Below are 18,432 nucleotides of genomic sequence, written 5' to 3'. Positions count from 1 at the left end.
AAGTTTTAATCTGTATCGAAAGTCCTTTACATACACCCTCCTTTACATATGAATTGCCATTGTATTCCATTAAATGAGAAATATTCTACGGAAACGTATTATTTACTATTGTACATCATTTGTGTCTCTTCCTTTAAAAATCCATTTGACCTAATAGAGAACTAAAAGACTTCTTCTGAAGTACTCAAGCAAGCAATTTCTTGTTGCAATTTATTGTACAGAGAGTGGGGGTAGTCAACAACAACAACAACAACAACAACAATAACAACAACAACATGTAAAGTACTGTATTATTAAAACCCTTAAAAGGTTCTGCAAAGGTTATAAATACTTACCTTGCCAAAAGACAAAGTTTTCAGATTCAGTGTGGCAAGCAGATATTGGTGGGTGATGGCTAACCTAAAATATATACAAAAATAAACAAATGCCTTAAAATAACAGAGGGTTTAATACAGGTACCTTAACTAAGAAACACAGTGTTCATTTGCTGACAGTAAGCAATGGGCTTTCTAATGTATCATTCTGAAATATACAGAAATCATTCCTACAACTATTCTGGGTTTCAATACTTTTATCTAACTAGTTTGAATCTAGTCTGAAAAAACGATATAGAATTTATAAACCATGTATGTTATTTGTGAAACTGGTATTCTTATTTCTATCTCACAAGAGACTTTTGTTTTCACGTAACATGTTGGGACAGACAGTTACGTGAAAACACCTTCTCATGTTGATTTATCATATTGTGCTTCCTCTATTAACATAAATAAAGATTCACATGGACTCCCCACTTCTGTTTCTCAGAACATGTTAGCAATTACTTGTATACATTTGTCCTGATTTTACGTAATCACTGTTTACTGAAATCTCTCTATGTCCCATTTCCAGTCTGCTGAAAGTGCAGATTTATGTCCAAGACGTCCACGCAGGAAAGCAAACAGTGCACCATACGCAACAAAATTGTCTCTTATCTAAATAAGGTGTAATCTTCAATATTTTACAAAAAAATAACTATCATTTTTCTATTCAGATCAAAATCCCCCTGCCTTCCACTACTCTAAAAAGGGCTCTACAGAGTCAGTGACATTCTCATTGGCATGTGATTAACATGCTTTTGCATGTAAAACCACAGCCAAAATGAGGCCAAAACAAAGAATGTTTAATTATAACTGATATAAATATTTAACAGGAACACCAACACACACTTAGCTGAATTGTAATAATGAGATTTACAAAGCAATTTGTTTTCAGTTACTACTTGACCTTTGAAACAAATAGCGTTTGTGATTAAACCTATTCAACAACACAAACCATCAAAAGAGCAATACATCCACATGAATGACAATATTGAGATCAAGTGCAGAGACATTGCTTTCAATGGATCTAAAACAGCACTGGGATTAAATACCTCAATCAGTGGAAGCCAAAACAGAAAAAATTACATGTCAAATAAAGTTTGGAAAGTTGTTTTGAGATGATAGGGTACTTAATACCATTGCTATTTATATCAGTTAAACAGTATTTAAAAAAAAAATGTAAATGTAATTTGATGTTATTCACAACAAGCATAGGGAAAATGTTCTAACCATTTACTCTGATCTTTAATTTCCTATTTTTCTATGAAAAAAGAAACTGCGAGACTGAAGACACCTTTAAAATTATAGATTTAGTGGTTTGGTTACAGCTTTGCCATGTGCTTTTTAAAGACTGGAATGAACATCTTAAAAATATGACCCATAGTGTTAAATTAAGTGGAGAGATAAAAAAAAGAAAGAAAACAGTACCTGTTCTGCAATGCACCTGAAGCCTTTATCTTTCCTTTCACATTCATACGTCTCTCCAAGCACGGGGTTAAATGGTTTACTCCCAGCTCGGTAGTAACTGGAGGCATACGCAGATATTGCAAAAGTAGCTATATACACCTGGAGAGATTTAAAAAAAACCTCTTTATATAAAAGTCACTTTTATGATACAAAAAAGTCTGCGGTGTCAACGAATGACTGCTGACTGGACACACAGTAGGGATATACATATTTGTTTAAAAAAACAGAATACTAGTTACTGCACATTTGAAACACCACCACACGAGTTTCTTTGCAAGTATATTAATAAAACTATATTTGAATGACATTCACAGCCATCTCAAACATTTCCCTGCCTCCTGGGATAAGCATCCTCCGCAGGGTATCATAGCCAGGAGCCAAGACCAACCAGCTTCATTCACAACAGCTTTCATTTGACCTTTCTTGTACGTAACACTATCACGCTTTGCACAGCTGTGAGCTAAAAAGCCATTACAACTGATAATTGCAAACGGAATGATGCGATACAAATATCAATATCATCAAAAGCAATCCCCACCACTTTGAAGGGCATCATCAAGTAATTCTTAACATCTCAAAATATTGTTTTGCAGGTTCTCAATATCAACACAATGGGGCTTTCCATTGGAACTGGAAGATTTGCAAACTGTAAATCACTTGTTTTTGAGAATGTGGACAGGATATAGAAATGCACTAAAATGAGGGATGGATGTGTCAGCTGTCATCTGACAAATTCAACATCATAATGGCAAAAAAAAGCTTTCTTTTCTTAGATAATCAATTGATCTCGTCTTAAGTGTATTGCATTATTACAGATTTATAATAAGAAAATCTCTTCTTGTTTTCTTTTCCTCACTCCCACCCCAAACACATTTTCAAATCCGCTGCAGTGAATGCATGAGCTGCTGAGTCAAGGGGATTTGCAGATACACTGGAACAGAGATCTACAGGTAAGTGAGAGACTATGCCCACTCAAAGAATAATGAGGCTATGCCATTTGAACCAATTCTGCAAAAAAACAAAACAACATAATAAAAGCATCTGTCTGCTTCAATTATCCAGTAAGGATTAACCAACGCTATCCAGTTGTGCACTGAGCCTCCACTTACAACACATTTAGATATATCAACAGACTCAAAGTTTTTTCCTAACCTAGATACATATATTATTTTAATTTCTGGAAACATTAAAAACACACATTGCAAATGAAATGTATATTATTTCTAAAAAATAAAAAAGACTTTATAGAACCAGTTTTCTGCTTCCACACATTTTCCATCTCTTTGGCCATGGGTTATGCTGTTTGAACTGTATAATCCCATAATACTGTGGTGGGAAACCCCACTGTTTTAGGCAGCACTCAGACTTTTTATAACTGTATTTAATCGCATCACTGAAGTGATCCGGTTTCAGCAATCAGAATTAAAAAAAAGAATAATTAAAAGAAAAACGGACTGTTTTTAATATTTAGTGCGTATCTTTGATTTGTTGCTATTACATTTCAGAGTATACAGCTATGGCCAAAAGTTTTGCATCACCCTAACTAATGTTGCTTCATAAAGTTGAATGAAACCTGCTGAATAATGTCACTTTAACCTATTGAATTACATACTATTTTGTAGTTTTCCATACATGAAAAAGACAAAAAATTAAAAAAATGTGATAATTCAAAATCCAATATGAAATGCCTGTACTACTATTATGGCTTCCGGTAGACTTTTGCAATATAATTTTGTAGTTTCTTTGATTACATGACGTTAAATAGAAAATGGTGTTCAAATCTTTTTTTTATTATGTCTCAATCATACAATTCTAAGGTGATGCGCAAAACCTTTGGCCACAGTTGTGTGTGTGTGTGTCTGTAATGTTCGAAAGATGAAAGTGGATTGTGTGTGGTTGCTGTCCCCCCCAGGATGCCAGGCATGAACGAGATGGTGGATTATGAGAGAAAGTATTGAATAAATAAAGCCCTTACCATGCGCTGGAATGGATCCTGTGTCTCTGCAGCCGTGTCCAGCAGCTCGCTGTACTCCAGCTCCTCACACAGACGCTGCAAGGTGTTCAGGGGTTCATTCAGCTGGACAGGCATGGCCACCTTGGACAGGTCTTTTCCGATGTTGTTCCTCAGGATGTTCCACAGGCTGATATTGCTGGTGTCGGGGCCTGGAGCAGGCAAGCAGAAGCGCCTCCGGAACGGCTGAGGGGATCCATTCTGAACACAGCCTGAACAAAGGACAAGACCAGGGGACACTTACAACAACAACATTTCATGTGACTTTCTTAAAGATCCAGTATCAGACTTTAAACTTGTGTTAATAGTGTTGTATGTGCATTGTTTTCCCCCCCAATTATAAACTTTTACCAGAAAACGTGGTGTTCCCTAGATGGGTTTCCTGAGCGATTTACATACCAGAAATACAATTCCAACCATCAAATAACACTGACTCGTTTTCAAAAGACTGCAGGAATCAAAATCTACCTGCTCACCACAATAGAAGTAAGCTATCATTCCAATATTGCCACCTTATCAGTGGAGGACAAAGCTAGTAACAACACAAGTTCTTAAAATCATGTTTGTTACAAACATTTGCAAATTATGAATTCAAAATTAAGTCTAAAATACGAAATGAAACATGTCTAAAACCGATAGGCCATAGACTTCATTCATCCCAGAAGACACTGCTGCATGTGACGCCAGGTTGACCATATCCTAGCAACCTGAGTAATTACTGTCTAACTTATCTCGAGGGATCTCTCAAGTGAGAATAATAAGTGCATGTGCATCTAGTGACTGTTATCCTGGTGCACCTCTTACTACCTGACCAAAAAAAGAACAAAGACCCTAATTACATTTTTGTAGCCAAAAATCTAAACATACCACCAGGCATCGGGAAAGATGGGAGTTTCCCTAAGCAGTTAATACTAAAAGCTATTTTAAGTGATCTGGGAAGATAAGAAACGTTCCCTGAAATAGAAAAGTAACCATTACCACCTGGGTATTTACTTCCTAAAGACCCGAAAACTTGAATAAATTATACCAAAGCTGATTGATCGAGCCTGTGACGCAGTCATGGCCCGCCCCCGAGGACATAAAACTGCACGCACAGATCTCTGCTTCATTTTTCCTTCAAGCCTGCTGCAATCATGGACACAGCGACCTTGAAGGTTAATGGTTACATTTCTATTTCAGGGAACCAGAGTTATGAGAATAACCTAACGTTCCCTTTCAAGTACAAAATGTAACCATTGCCTGTTTCAATAGTTCGGGACAAACACCAATCACAACATGTTTTAGTACAAATATTTATTGGGAATAATGCACAGTATGCAAAATTACACAGAAGTATGTTATATATGCGCATTCATTTGGCATCAAACCTAACTTGGTTTGAGGGCTTGCTGCCTGGCTGATTGGATGAGACGGAGACCACCCCCCCCCCCCATAGATAAAACCTACATTTTTAAAAAAGAGGTGGAGATGGGGAGGTGGTGGGTTATGGGCGTATATGGGTGAGTATACCAAAGCTGTCGCAAGGGCAATATTGCAGAACGACTGGAATGTTACAAGGATAAGCCGAGAGGCTGCCTGTGCGTTAGCATATGGAAGCCCAGGAACAAGTAGCTAGGGGTATAAAATGTAGGGAGAAACTCACCTCTATGCCTGTGTTGTAAGGGTCGACTGAGAAGCCACCCTTAACTTTCTAGTTCCAAAACCAGGGTTTTGAGGATCCATGACATTAAGTCTGTAGAACCTAGTAAAAGGTATGGATGAGTCGCCTACACCGCTGCTGTCCAAATGGATAGCAGACACAGTCAGGACTGCCTATGAGCTGGCCAACTTGCCCCATTTCACCAGAGACATGGCAACTTCGTGGGCTTTATTCCAGGGTGCATCTGTCAAGGACATTAGAACAGGGCTTGACCATGGGACTTTGCCCCATAGAAGACAAAAAATAGTTCAGACTGCCTCCAACTTTTCATCCTGTTAACATAGTATGCCAAGGCCCACACAGTGTGCATAGAGCTGTTGCTCACTGGAAAGGAGTTGGATGGAAAGCCTCCAATTCGACTGGTTGACATAGAATGCGGAGATCATCTTCTGCAAAAAGGCAGGATTGGTACGGAGCGTAACCTTTGTCCTGACCTCTGTAAAAATTAAGCAGGCTTTCGCTATGGAAAATGCCTGCATCTCACTCACCTGCTTTGCAGAGGTGATAGCAAGCAAAAAAGCTGCTTTGAGCGATAAATATTTCAGCTCAGCTGAATGCATGGGCTCAAATGGAGTCAACGAGTGCATTAACTTCCAGCGAGGAACAATGTCCTTCATAGGCAGCCGAAGTCACCAAGCCCCTTTCTAAAATTGCCCTGCCGGGAAGTTAGCTCCTAGGGAGACCAAGGAGACCAAATCAATTTTGACATGGCAAGCCGAAATGGCGTCCGGACCTTTAACAAATTGCAGTATTACTGCCATGGGACAAGTTGTGGCATTGAACCCACGAGGCAAACACCTCGTCTGAAAGACGCCCCACTTGTACCCGTACTGGGAATGTGTGGACGCTGCTCTGGCATTTTGTATGATGTCAATAACCCTATTAGACTGACCCAGACAGCTCAAATGCAGCTGTTCAGGGGCTAGATCCTGAGCTGCAGGCTTGATGGGTTGAAAACCAGAGTCTCCTGGGCCAATACGGGGCTACTAGGAGCACCTTGGCCTGATCCTGCCTGATTTTCTCCAGACACAGCGGGAGCAGGGCGAGTGACGGGAAGGCATATAGCAGCTGCCTCGGCCACTGGTGTGTCAAGGCATCTACTGCCAGTGTTATGGTGAACCAGAGGGGACAGTGGGTCGATTACTGGGAGGCAGAGATCTATCTCTGCTCTCCTGAACCTCTCCCAAATGAGGCTCACCACCTCTGGGTGAAGCCTCCACTCTGAGGCGCTGGGAACTGCTTGCGAGGAGGTCAGCCACCTAGTTTGTACTGCCCGTGGTGAGAGGAGGTTCTCGTGTGCCCAGAGCAAAAGCTTCCAGGCCACTTGATGGAGACTGGGCGACCTGAGCCCGCCCTGGTGGTTGATGTAAGCCACCATTGTAGTGTCTGTACAGACAAGCACATGTCTCCCTCGAACCTCCTGCAAAAAATTCTGCAAAGCCAGCTAACCAAGAGAGTGCCTTTAGACAGTGATGAGACACGGATGGCAATACTCCAGACGGCTCCCTGAAAAGTGGGCCTAGGGCCTGTAGCAGCAAACCCCTAGGGATGCTGCAAGGCTTGTGGCTTGGCCTGAGGCTTCTGTCTCTGTGGTGGGTGGTGGAGCCTATTAGAGCCTCAAAGACAGCCAGCTGGCTGCTGGGGCCACTGCTCTTTGAAATGTGAAAGTTCAGTGTAAAAACAAGAGAGATGAAAGAAACGGCTCAGCATTGTTTCTTGTAAAGAGAAGAATGGAATACTGTTGACTGACACATTGTGAAAAAAAAAAAAAAAAAATAAATAAATAATAAAAATAATAATAATAATAATAATAAAAATGACTATAGGACAAATGTTACAATTTTTTTTTGTCAATAGTACATTGGCCCAATTTGGATCTCCCCCCCTACCCCCCCCACCACACATAAATAATTGTCTTACTAGTAAGATAAACCCTCAACATGCCAAAATACCAGCCACTACTCCCCTACTGTACCCATGAGCAAGGTACGTTACCTAGATTGCTCCAGTAAAAACCCAACTGTATAAATGGGTAATTGTATGTAAAAAATAATGTGATATCTGTATAATGTGAAATAATGTATGTGAAATATATGATATCTTGTAACAATTGTAAGTCACCCTGGATAAGGGTGTCTGCTAAGAAATAAATAATAATAATAATAATAATAATAATAATAATAATAATAATAATAATAATAATAATAATAATAATAATAATATTGTATGTGTTCAGGAGGAGTCTCCACACAGAGGTGAACATGGCATTGATTTCCATGATTAATAGCATGTTTAATGAGCTTCACAACTCACTTCTTTATTAACATATAACCTGCTTTTCAAATGCTACCCAAGTATTAAAATCGCACTAACACAAGCTTGTTGGTAAGCTAGGTGCAGGATGCTTGGAGTTTTATAGCATTTTACAGACATGCCAAGAAGACATTTTTAATAATTCATTCCTTATTACTCAGCCAACTTCCTAATAGCACAACACCATCAATTAATATAAAGACTTACATTACAAACTGTGGGACTGAACTGCTGAACAGTCATTTTTTACTAATGGTTGTAATCATTATGAATGCCACAATGAAAACTGTATTTCTGGCAGCAGACTTAAGATGATTAAACCATGAAGCTAATTGCCTCTTGACAGAATCATCAACCAACCATATTTACTCTACTTAAGTATTGATGTGACAACCGTCAACAAAATCAAAAGCTGTACAAAAGAAAAAGAGAGGCTCATGCTTGCACTCTGTCACTCACTTTCAACATCGTTGCTCAAGTTGTCCACTGAAACGCTGTCACTTATGTCACTGATGTATGACTCATCATCTGAAGCCTGGAATAGAACAGAAAAGACGTGACTAAGACATTTACATAATTAGTGGTCTGGGGCTCCTGATGTCAACACCCAGGCAACATCTATTACTTGCTATTTTAAATCTGGACAACTATTGGTTACTTTCAAAAGCGGTTTCTAATTGAGAAAGCAGTCTCGAAGCTTCATTCTACTTCATGCAGTTTAGACCCTTGGTCTACCTGGCTCATTAAGGAGTCTAGGTCAGTCCTTGGTCCTGTCTTAACTAACATAGTGAATTCCTCTTTAATTTTAGGTACAGTTCCCCCAGATATGAAACTGGCGCAGGTGAGACCTCTTCTTAAGAAACAAGATCTCTCCCCTGAGGGGTTAGGAAACTACCGTCCTATTTCCAACATACCATTTCTGGCAAAAGTAACTGAAAAATGTGTTACTGACCAACGTTATGACCATCTCAGCAGTAATGACTTGCTGGAGAAATTCAACCTGGTTTTCGTTCTGGTCATAGTACTGAGACTGCTTTACTGAGAGTTTGCAATGATCTTCATTTGGCTACAGACTCTGGAATGCTTTCAGTTCTTGTTTTATTAGATCTCTCTGCAGCATTTGATACCATTGATCATGAGATTCTGTTAAATCACCTGCAGTCTCATGTTGGTCTTTCTGGGAAAGTTCTCGATCTGTTTGTTTCCTATCTATCTCATTGTCGCCAATTTATCTCACTGGGCAACTGTACCTCTGAAATAGGTACTGTACAGTTTGGAGTTCCTCAGGGCTTTGTTTTGGACCCTTTGTATTCAGTGTATACATTTTACCTCTTGGGTACATGATTAGAAAATACAATCTTGGCTTTCATTTTTATGCTGAAGATACACAAATCTATGCATCATTTCCTACGCAGGCAGACATGGCAATAAATACTCAAAGTGTTTAACTGAGATCCAAATCATGGATGGCCACAAACTTGTTGAAAATAAACCCAGATAAAACGGAGGTCTTGTTAAATTGGTTCTAAAATGGGTTTAGCGAATTGTAATCCAATCAAAATTAATTTTAATGGCAATTCCATTTTACAAAAATAGCTTTTTTATCATTTGAGAAATGTTGCCAAATTAAAATCTGTATTGGATGCAAGGGATTCAGAGATGTTGATACATGCATTTATAACTTCTCGTCTTGATTATTGCAGTTCTTCGTTTGTTGGAAAACCTGCCACTAAACTCAGAAGGCTTCAGCTTGTTCAGAACGCAGCTGCCAGACTGCTTTCTCACACTCGTCCTTCTCAACACATTACTCCAGTGCTCAAGTCCTTACATTGGTTACCAATGAGCTACCAAATTGATTTTAAAGTTGCTGTAATAACTTATAAGGCCCTTCATGGATTAGGGCCATCCTATATCCAAGAACTACTAACTCTATATGTTCCTAGTTGTTCTTTGAGATCAGAAAATGCAGAACTTTTACTCGGGGTTGCCATGGTGTGAAGGGCGCTATATAAAAATACATTTGTATTGTATTGTATCCTTTAGGACAACAGACAGAAGCAATAATACACTTGTCATGTTAGTATGATCTAAATATATACCTTGTACTTGATGCAGTCTTAGAGGAGTCTGTTAACATTGCATGTGTTATGTGTGGAACAGCATGTGAAATGAAGTATTTCTATAATAAAAAATAACTTCATTTTCTGAATATATAGAATAGAATTTCATGCCTACAATGCTCATTGTTTACTTATGGGGAAGCTATTTTTTAGAAGTTTGTTTTCCCAAGATATACTGCCTTCAATAGCCCAAAATATTAGATGTCAATACAGCAAAAATGGTTAGTATATTCAAAGAAAGCTAAATGGAACAACTGGTCTATGCAAAGTTACAAATGTACATCAGATTTGGGCAAGAAGTTCTGAAGATTTATTAGATCAACCAATCACAGGGCAGAATGTATCTAAAAGTAGGTCACCATGAACCAGATTGATACGACCTCAAAACCTGCAAGTCTTGTGACAAACTTAGGTTTATATGTTATGTTGAGCTTTGTTTCATGTGCATCTCTTTATACATTTTATTTCATTTTTATAATCATACATTTAATTGATTGCTATTTTTGTTGTTGTTAAAGCTTAATAATAAATAATACATAAATAAATAAATAAAGCATTAGATTTTTTAAAAATTCTGTAGTTACAATGTTCTTGTGCCTATGCAGCGGTGTGCTCCAACAGGTACTAAAGCCACAAAGCTGGTGATATGCATGAAACACTGGGATACAGACTGACAGTCGTATGCATGATTTGTATGAATGATGTTTCTGGTAGCAAGTGTACTTTTTGTAACAATTTGCGACTTTTTTTTTTTTGTTCAACTGAATGCTTCCTCCCAGAACAATGAATGAGCTGGGAAGAGGGATACTGAACATTTTCAGCGCAAAGGGTTTTTGTTGTCGTCATGCTCCCAATGTTTCTTTTTCCCAATTTGGAACTGAAACTCATGCAGGGCATAGCGTACAGAAGTGACCTAGAATACAGTCGTCTCCAGCTAAGAGAACACACCCCTCGGGAAGCAAGCAGAGTGTTCTCTTAGCAGGAGTGTTCTTTAAGACGGAGCTGAACACAATGGGAGCTTACAATCGGAAAAATCTGTTTCACCAAAAGGGTGTTCTCTTAGCCGAAGTGATCTCTCAGGAAGTGTTCCTATACGCAGACATTACTGTATCACTGCTTACTGGCTGGTATGTGCTCTGGAGAGCTGTTCTACTGGTCTCAGAACAAATGCCAAGCATGTTAGGTAGATTGTACTATTGCAATAATTAAAACCTCATTTACAGAGGAAAAACAACGGCAATGGAATATCTTAACTAATCTTAACTGTGGAGCTGTGAAGAGACTTGCACAAGGTTACACAGTGAGTCACTCACGGTATCAAGATTAAAGTCCATTTCTTGTCTGATGTTTTAAATAAATGCTAAAATGTGTGTTGGCATAACTTATTACCAAAGGAATTTAAAGACAAGAAGGTTTTACAAATTCTAGCCAATTCTTAAACTTTCATTAAAGAAAAATAACAACTTTTGCTCTATGGCATATCATCGTGATGGCTAGAAATGGTTAAATGTTAGGAACCTCACAGGTTTATATAATGAACCTGGAAGATATGAAACACAAGTCACCTACAGCAACCTTGAGCACAGTGCTCTCCATGTGGTCTGCTTATTCAATGCCTTACTTATCTCTTAGCCACATGTAGTTATCTCCCTCATAATAATGCATTAAAATAAAACAGCGATTGAAATACTGCAAAGCTGATAAGATACTGTCTCTTGCAAAAGCTATTTGCTGCTTTGTACTGACCTCATTTTCAGAAGAACTTGCAGACAGCAACACTTCCTGTGCATCGAAGAACTCCGAGAGGGACTCAGTAATAGAATTCCTGCTTTCATTAGAGGCCTGGTGAACCAGAGGCCTTCTGCCATCAATCGGGTCCTGCTTCCGAAAGAAAACACAAAGTAACCACCTACTTAAAACACGTACTGTCAGAAAGACAAGCTTTATTAAAAGACAATGTACGCAGAGGCACATAAAGGCTTTAAAAGAAGTACCAAAAAACATCAGCAACAACAATACGTTTTGTCATATTATCTTTTTTCATTATGTTTGCCACATTTTTTAAAGCTGGTAAAAGGGAGAGCAGCTCCATAACTAGGGACAGCACAAATTCAGTCGAGCAGAAGGGGCAGTAAGAAACGGAATAGGTAACCAGTACTAAAGTGAAGTTTTGCATACTCAGTTACAGTTCCCACTGTAAATCAAACAAACAACTGGCAATTTATCTCCATATTTGAAACACGCATACCACCTTATCAGTTGGAAGAATGCTTCTAAATTCAATTAGTCACCAAAAAGATCATACATGACACATTTGTCCTTGAACTGAAGTCTGAAGTGAATAGCTTCAATTTAAAACACTACTCTGTCCCTGAGAACAGTGTATACTGCTGTGTCATGAACAATGTCCAACAATGGTGTTAACAACACATTTTTGTTAACATGTGATTGTAACACTACTATTACAATCTATTACGACTGTAACACTACTATTCCTGAAAAAAAATCCACTTGACCCTGTTATTACATAGGGCTTACAACTAACTGCAAAAGTGCCATGCCAGTGGGTGTCATGTTATGGTAATTAAGGAGGGGCTATGCAAATATTTTGATGTCCCTCATAATAAGAACTGTACCATTAATTAAATGAATGTGCATTGCATTAAACAGGGTTTTTACAACAACTTGAGAAGTTTTCAGAATGCTTTTACAGAACGTTCCAATTTGACTTACCCAATTGGGCCCTGAGTGTAATTACTCATTAAATGTTTCCATTAAGATTCCATCTTAGCATAAAATAGATTTGATAATGTGATGTGTAATAATTGTGCCAATAGGCTATAGCTACTAATTGCATTGAAGTAATTTATTGAACTATGTTCTATTAATTATGCATTTCATGCTGTTACCCTTCCTTAACCAGCAATGCAATCATCAGTACCAACGGTAATACAGTGTAATACAGTGCTACCCCATTATAATGCGGTTGTCGGAGTCCATAATTAGGAGACCGTATTATTTGTGTTTCGCCTTATAACAAATATTGGCATGTTTGTTTCCAAAATGATTTACAATGCCCACAAGTCAAATTAATATTGTAGCCTACGGTGGAATATGAATGAAGGAGACACACACAATTTGCAGGTACTCTATCCGGGTGATTATTCCCGGTCCGTTAGCCTGGGCCACACCAAAAACAACCAAGAGTCTTGCACTCACACAGCAGCTTGTTTCACTCTTCAGCGCAGCGCATTTTTTTCCTACAGCAGCTCTCTTTGGAGTCAATCTTATCAAGAAAACCTTAGTTTTTCTTGGTCTTTTAGCCATCCACGCAATGCAGATTCTGCAACATTTATATCTTTTGAAACTGCTGCTTGAGTTTCACCTTTTCTTACTCTGTGCACCGCAACGAATTTCATTTGAACAGAGAAACTTTGTATTGTATATCTGGAACGTTCACGAGTCAAATTGCACTATGGACGAAATGGGAGACACGACTTTACCGTGTTATAACCGATTCCGGACAATAACACGTCATATTATAACAGGATAGCACTGTATTCATTTCAATAACACGTCATGTTATAACAGGATAGCACGTATTCATTTCAAGTCCAAACCTTAAAATCAGCCAGCTCTTCAAAATACTTCAAACTAACATCCCAGAGTCATAAAAGACAACTGCGTCCAGTGGTTCAGAGTGAAATTTAAAATCCTACTATTAATTTTTAAGGCTATGCATGGGTTAGCACCAAACTACATCTGTGACCTTCTTTCACCATATACTCCTATGTGTAGCCTTCGATCTTTTGACTCTGGCCTACTATCAGTACCTAGAACTAAGCAGCGTTCTTCTGGTGACCGAGCATTTTCCTGTATAGCACCTATGCTGTGGAATGACCTTCCGAACAGTGATACTGTTAGTATTTTTAAATCTACACTGAAAACCCACTTTTATACTTGGGCTTTTATTGTCTGACCTGTTATGTGTTCTATGTATTTATTGTTTTTCTTGTTTTATTGGACATTATGTCAATTGTTTAAATTGCTTTTTTATTCTTGTGAAGCGCATTGAGATGTGCACATGAAAGGCGCTATATAAAAAAGATTATTACTATTCTTATTTAAATCCACTAAGGTTTGATTCTACAGCATCAGCAAAGCCTGTACCTTTATTTTTTATTTTTATTTTTTAAACATGTCATGTAACGTGGTGTTACTACAGACAAATAAATAAAAAATAATGGGAAGACAGGTCATATGGTCGTGACAGGGTAGCGTCACGGCCCAAGCTGTTACCGGCAGGAAAGAGCTGGCAGAGACAGATTTAACCCCCTCCCTGCCAATCCTGCACACACCATTTACAGAAGCAGGGCAACAATGGGAATTAAGGCCTACAGCACTTTGCATCTCCCCTTCCACTTTCCTGTCAATATTCATAAATACCAGGCAAATGACAGTGTGCATGGATGGTGAACACACACAGATGTTATCAGTCATAGTATTTGGTTGAAACCCTTTAGAAATACAGGGGTATATTTTTAAAGTGTTCACTCCAGCATGCAATTACTTGCTTGGTAATGTTACAATATATACAGCTATGGCCAAAAGTTTAGCATCACCTACATTTCTTTTTTGTTTGGATGGAGACCCAATTAAATAAATAAATAAATAAAAATAAACAAACAAACATAGATTAGTATAATTTATATATTTTGTTTAACATCATGTAATGAAATAAACTACAAAATGATACAGCAAAAGTCTACTAGAAGCCATAATAGTAGTACAATATTTTATGTTAGATCTCAAAATGTCAAATTTTTCAATTTGGCCATTTTTCTTGAAGTATATGGAAAACTACAAAGTGGTATGTAATTCAACCCTTTTCAATATATATGCTGGTACAGGGTGGTACTTCAGACAATAATTGCGCAGTTGTTGTCATTCAAAACAAACTGTACTTTATTTGTAACTTTTACAAATTAAACAAACAAAACATATCTTCCTTCGAAGATACTATACATTCACTCTCTATTTCCCTCACTGGCAACAGGGCAGCCAAGCTGCTTACCTGTACCCAAAATCTCTCGAATTATCTATTCACACCCTTAATTACCCAACAACCTATTACTTAAGGCGGTGAACCCATTTTAGGCTGATTGCCATTCAGCCCTATAGATTTCTGGGAAATGTAGTTTTCCTGGGCAGCTCCTTTCCTTTGTAGATTTCCTGGGACATCTAGTGGTAAGCCTGGAGTACTACCCCTAGAAACCCTTTATTCTGGGAACAATGTTTTTGTTAACCTCAGGCTTATATATTGGTCTTCTACCGCTTATATACACACACAGTGGTTTGCAGAAGTATTCACCCCCTACCAATAACGTCACATTTTGTTGAATTACAAATAGTTTATGCACAGTTTTTCAAATGAAAGCTGTAGTGGTTAAACTGAATACTGTTATATGAAGAGGAGGTTAAACGTCAGCAAAACTTGCAAAGAAAATGTACAAAATGAAATTTACTGGTTGCATAAGTTTTCAGCCCCTTAAGTCAGTACTTGGTAGAAGCACCTTTTGCAGCAATTACTGCTATGAGTCTTTTTGGATAGGTCTCTACTAGTTTTGCACAGTAGGATGGTGACATTTTTGTCCATTCTTCACGGGAAAATTGCCCCAGTTCTGATAAGTTTGCTGGGGATCGTCGATGGACTGCAATCTTCAAGTCTCGCCATAAACTTTCGATTGGATTCAATTCAGGACTCATTGTCCTGCTGAAATGTGAATTTCCTCCCCAGTTTCAGAGTCTTGGCTGACTCAAACAGGTTTTCCTTAAGGATTTGCCTGTACTTTGCACCATCCATTCTCCCCTCTATCCTGGCAAGCTTCCCAGTCCCTGCTGAAGAGAAGCATCCCCATAACATGATGCTGCCACCACCATGCTTGACAGTTGGGATGGTGTTGACTGGGTGATGTGCAGTGTTGGGCTCGCGCCAGGCGTAACGCTTGGAATTTAAACCGAAAAGTTCAATTTTTGTCTTGTCTGACCACAAAACCTTTTTCCACATGTCTGCAGTATCATCTACATGCTTTTTCGCAAACTCCATACATGCTTTAAGATGAGGCTTTTTGAGTAATGGCTTCTTTCTTGTCACCCGTCCATACAGGCCAGCTTTGTGTACGGACCGCCTTATTGTTGATGTGTGAACACTGACTCCCATCTCAGACACAGAACTTTGCAAATCTCTCAAGGTCATTGTTGGTGACATCCCAAACCAATTTCCTGCTTGCTCGGCTGCTCAGTTTGGGAGGGTGACCTTATCTGGGTAGTGTCTGGGTGGTATGATGCATCTTCCACTTCTTAATGATGGACTTCACTGTGGTGAGAGGGATAATCAGCGCCACTGAAATTTTCTTGTACCCTTCTCCTGCTCTGTGCCTCTCTACCACTTTATCCCTGACTTGTTTCGAAAGCTCCTTGGTCTTCATGGTTGCTTTGTTGGATCACTATGTGAGTTGCAGCTTGAAAGTCTTTATATACCTGAGGGAAATTATCTACAAGTTAACCCTTAGCGGTCCATTTATTCAGCGCGTCTCAGGTTTGTCAGGTCCAATTTATTTTCACACGCGCAGTTTATTTTAGACGCGCTGTTCAAAAGTATTTTTTTCACAGTAAAACAGGTTTAAAAGGCACTGCATATCAACAGGACACTCATTACTGCATCTCCAGCCCTGCCCCACCCCTTGTTCGCTGCATTTTTCACATACCTCTTCATAGTAGTGCATACCGATAAATCATCTCCTGATCACTTGTTTTATCACCAAACTCCTCAATAATGCGATCCAAGTCATTATTTTATTACTATAACATCTAAAAAAAGCTTTGCAAATGTCTGTGATATTCTTTGAGCGCTGGATGCAGAAGCAGCTATCTTGTTTGTTTATGTCCGTGTTATCTATGTGGTGCCGGCGCTATCTGTATTCATGAGATACGCCCCTTTTTTTCCCCCCCTCGGCTTCTCTCGGCTCCTATTGGTCTCACTCGGCCATTGAATGGCTTTCTCGGCTTTTTCCGGAGAAAGAACGACTAGAGGTCTGTTTTTTACGTCTTTTTGATGATGTCGGGCAGGGTCCGACATTGGACCGGAAAGGGAAAATTGCAATGTCGGACCAGGTCCGACATAGGACTGCAAAGGGTTAAACCACTTTGAGTACACACAGACTGAAACCATTTCACTAATTTTGTGACCTTTCAAACAAATCATTTGCACCTGAGCTGATTTAGGGCTGCAGTAGCAAAGGGGTTGAATACTTATGCAACTGAGATTAATCTGTTTTTCTCTGTAAATCTTACTTATTTGTATTCTATATACATTTTTTAACTTTATCAATGTGGAGTAGTTTGTGTAGATTCTACATGTAAAGTCTAATTTGAAAGCGTCGTGGAGTATGCGCAGGTGCCAACAAAATGTGATAACTTTGCAGGGGGGTGAATACTTCTGCAAAGTTGTTATCAAAGATACCTTATAAAAGCAGCTTGGAAAATGTCAATGATTTGATTGACAAGCAAGCACTATTTCATAGATGTATAAAAATGTCAGTACAAACTTACTGGGTCTTTTACAATTTCATGACAAAGGCTTTGCCTCCCCATACACCAATGGCAGACAAACAGCCTGACATACCACTTTAAATAAATTACAGATATCTCAAAATAAATGTAACATGTCTTAAATTGACAAATATCTCAAGATAAATTTCCAAATAAAACAGGAAGTTATTTTATGATTTAAATGAACAGGAAGTAAGTGGAGGTAATTTATTACATGGTTCATCATTTTAAAACAACTCTTAATGACAATTTGGCCTGGTTAGCATAATTCACATTTAGAGATATCTAAAAAATAATGTAAAGTTATCTGCAAATGATATTCAGATACCTTTAATTGATTTGCAGATATCTCTAAATCTATTTTAGATATTTTTAAAATTAGCTTAATTAGATATCTGCACATTATTTAAAGATATCTGCAATTCATTTGGAGATATCTGTAGATGGTTTAGAGATAGCTTAAAATACTGAAAACTATCTTGAACGGCACAGTGGAGTAGATTTCATCATAGAATAGGAGGTTCCAGGAGTCTACAAGACAGACGACCACATGCATTCAAGGCACACCTTCAAAATGACCAGCAACAAGTCTGTGCAAAGCATCAAATCAGTGGGTTATTACAAATGCAAACATACTTCTGTTTGTACCAATCCATTATGCACACTGTGTAACCTACTATTTGTTTTCCTTATTGTTTTGGTTGACAAATAAAAAATCGTATCATTGTTCTGATTCATCAGATTTTTTGCAGATAAAATAATATTGTTCAGATTCCTCAGAATGTGCAAGCTTGAACTTGAACACCACTCGGATCTAGTTTCATTTAATCAATTCAGGTGGGAAAATATGTTTAG

At 38.4% G+C, this 18,432-nt stretch overlaps 1 protein-coding gene across 8 annotated transcripts in view; it reads right to left on the bottom strand.

Annotated features, from left to right (window-relative positions):
- The window catches only part of LOC117399346 (oxysterol-binding protein-related protein 3-like), a 70,126-nt gene that overhangs the window by 9,591 nt on the left and 42,103 nt on the right, over window positions 1-18,432 (bottom strand). For 6 of the 8 annotated variants that reach the window (XM_059021816.1, XM_059021825.1, XM_034920602.2 and 3 more), the window contains 5 exons: window positions 11,713-11,847; window positions 8,306-8,381; window positions 3,799-4,046; window positions 1,785-1,922; window positions 336-399 (listed from right to left, as the gene is read on the bottom strand). In XM_059021816.1, the coding sequence (XP_058877799.1) occupies window positions 336-399; window positions 1,785-1,922; window positions 3,799-4,046; window positions 8,306-8,381; window positions 11,713-11,847 (661 nt within the window). The remainder of the gene's footprint in view (window positions 1-335; window positions 400-1,784; window positions 1,923-3,798; window positions 4,047-8,305; window positions 8,382-11,712; window positions 11,848-18,432) is intronic. The other 2 variants (XM_059021822.1, XM_033998443.3) reach the window with 1 other exon arrangement.

This window comes from Acipenser ruthenus, chromosome 4 (assembly GCF_902713425.1).
Source record: "Acipenser ruthenus chromosome 4, fAciRut3.2 maternal haplotype, whole genome shotgun sequence".
NCBI lineage: Eukaryota > Metazoa > Chordata > Actinopteri > Acipenseriformes > Acipenseridae > Acipenser > Acipenser ruthenus.
The sequence above is the reverse complement of the archived record's forward strand: the minus strand, read 5'-3'. Positions and strand labels throughout refer to the sequence as shown.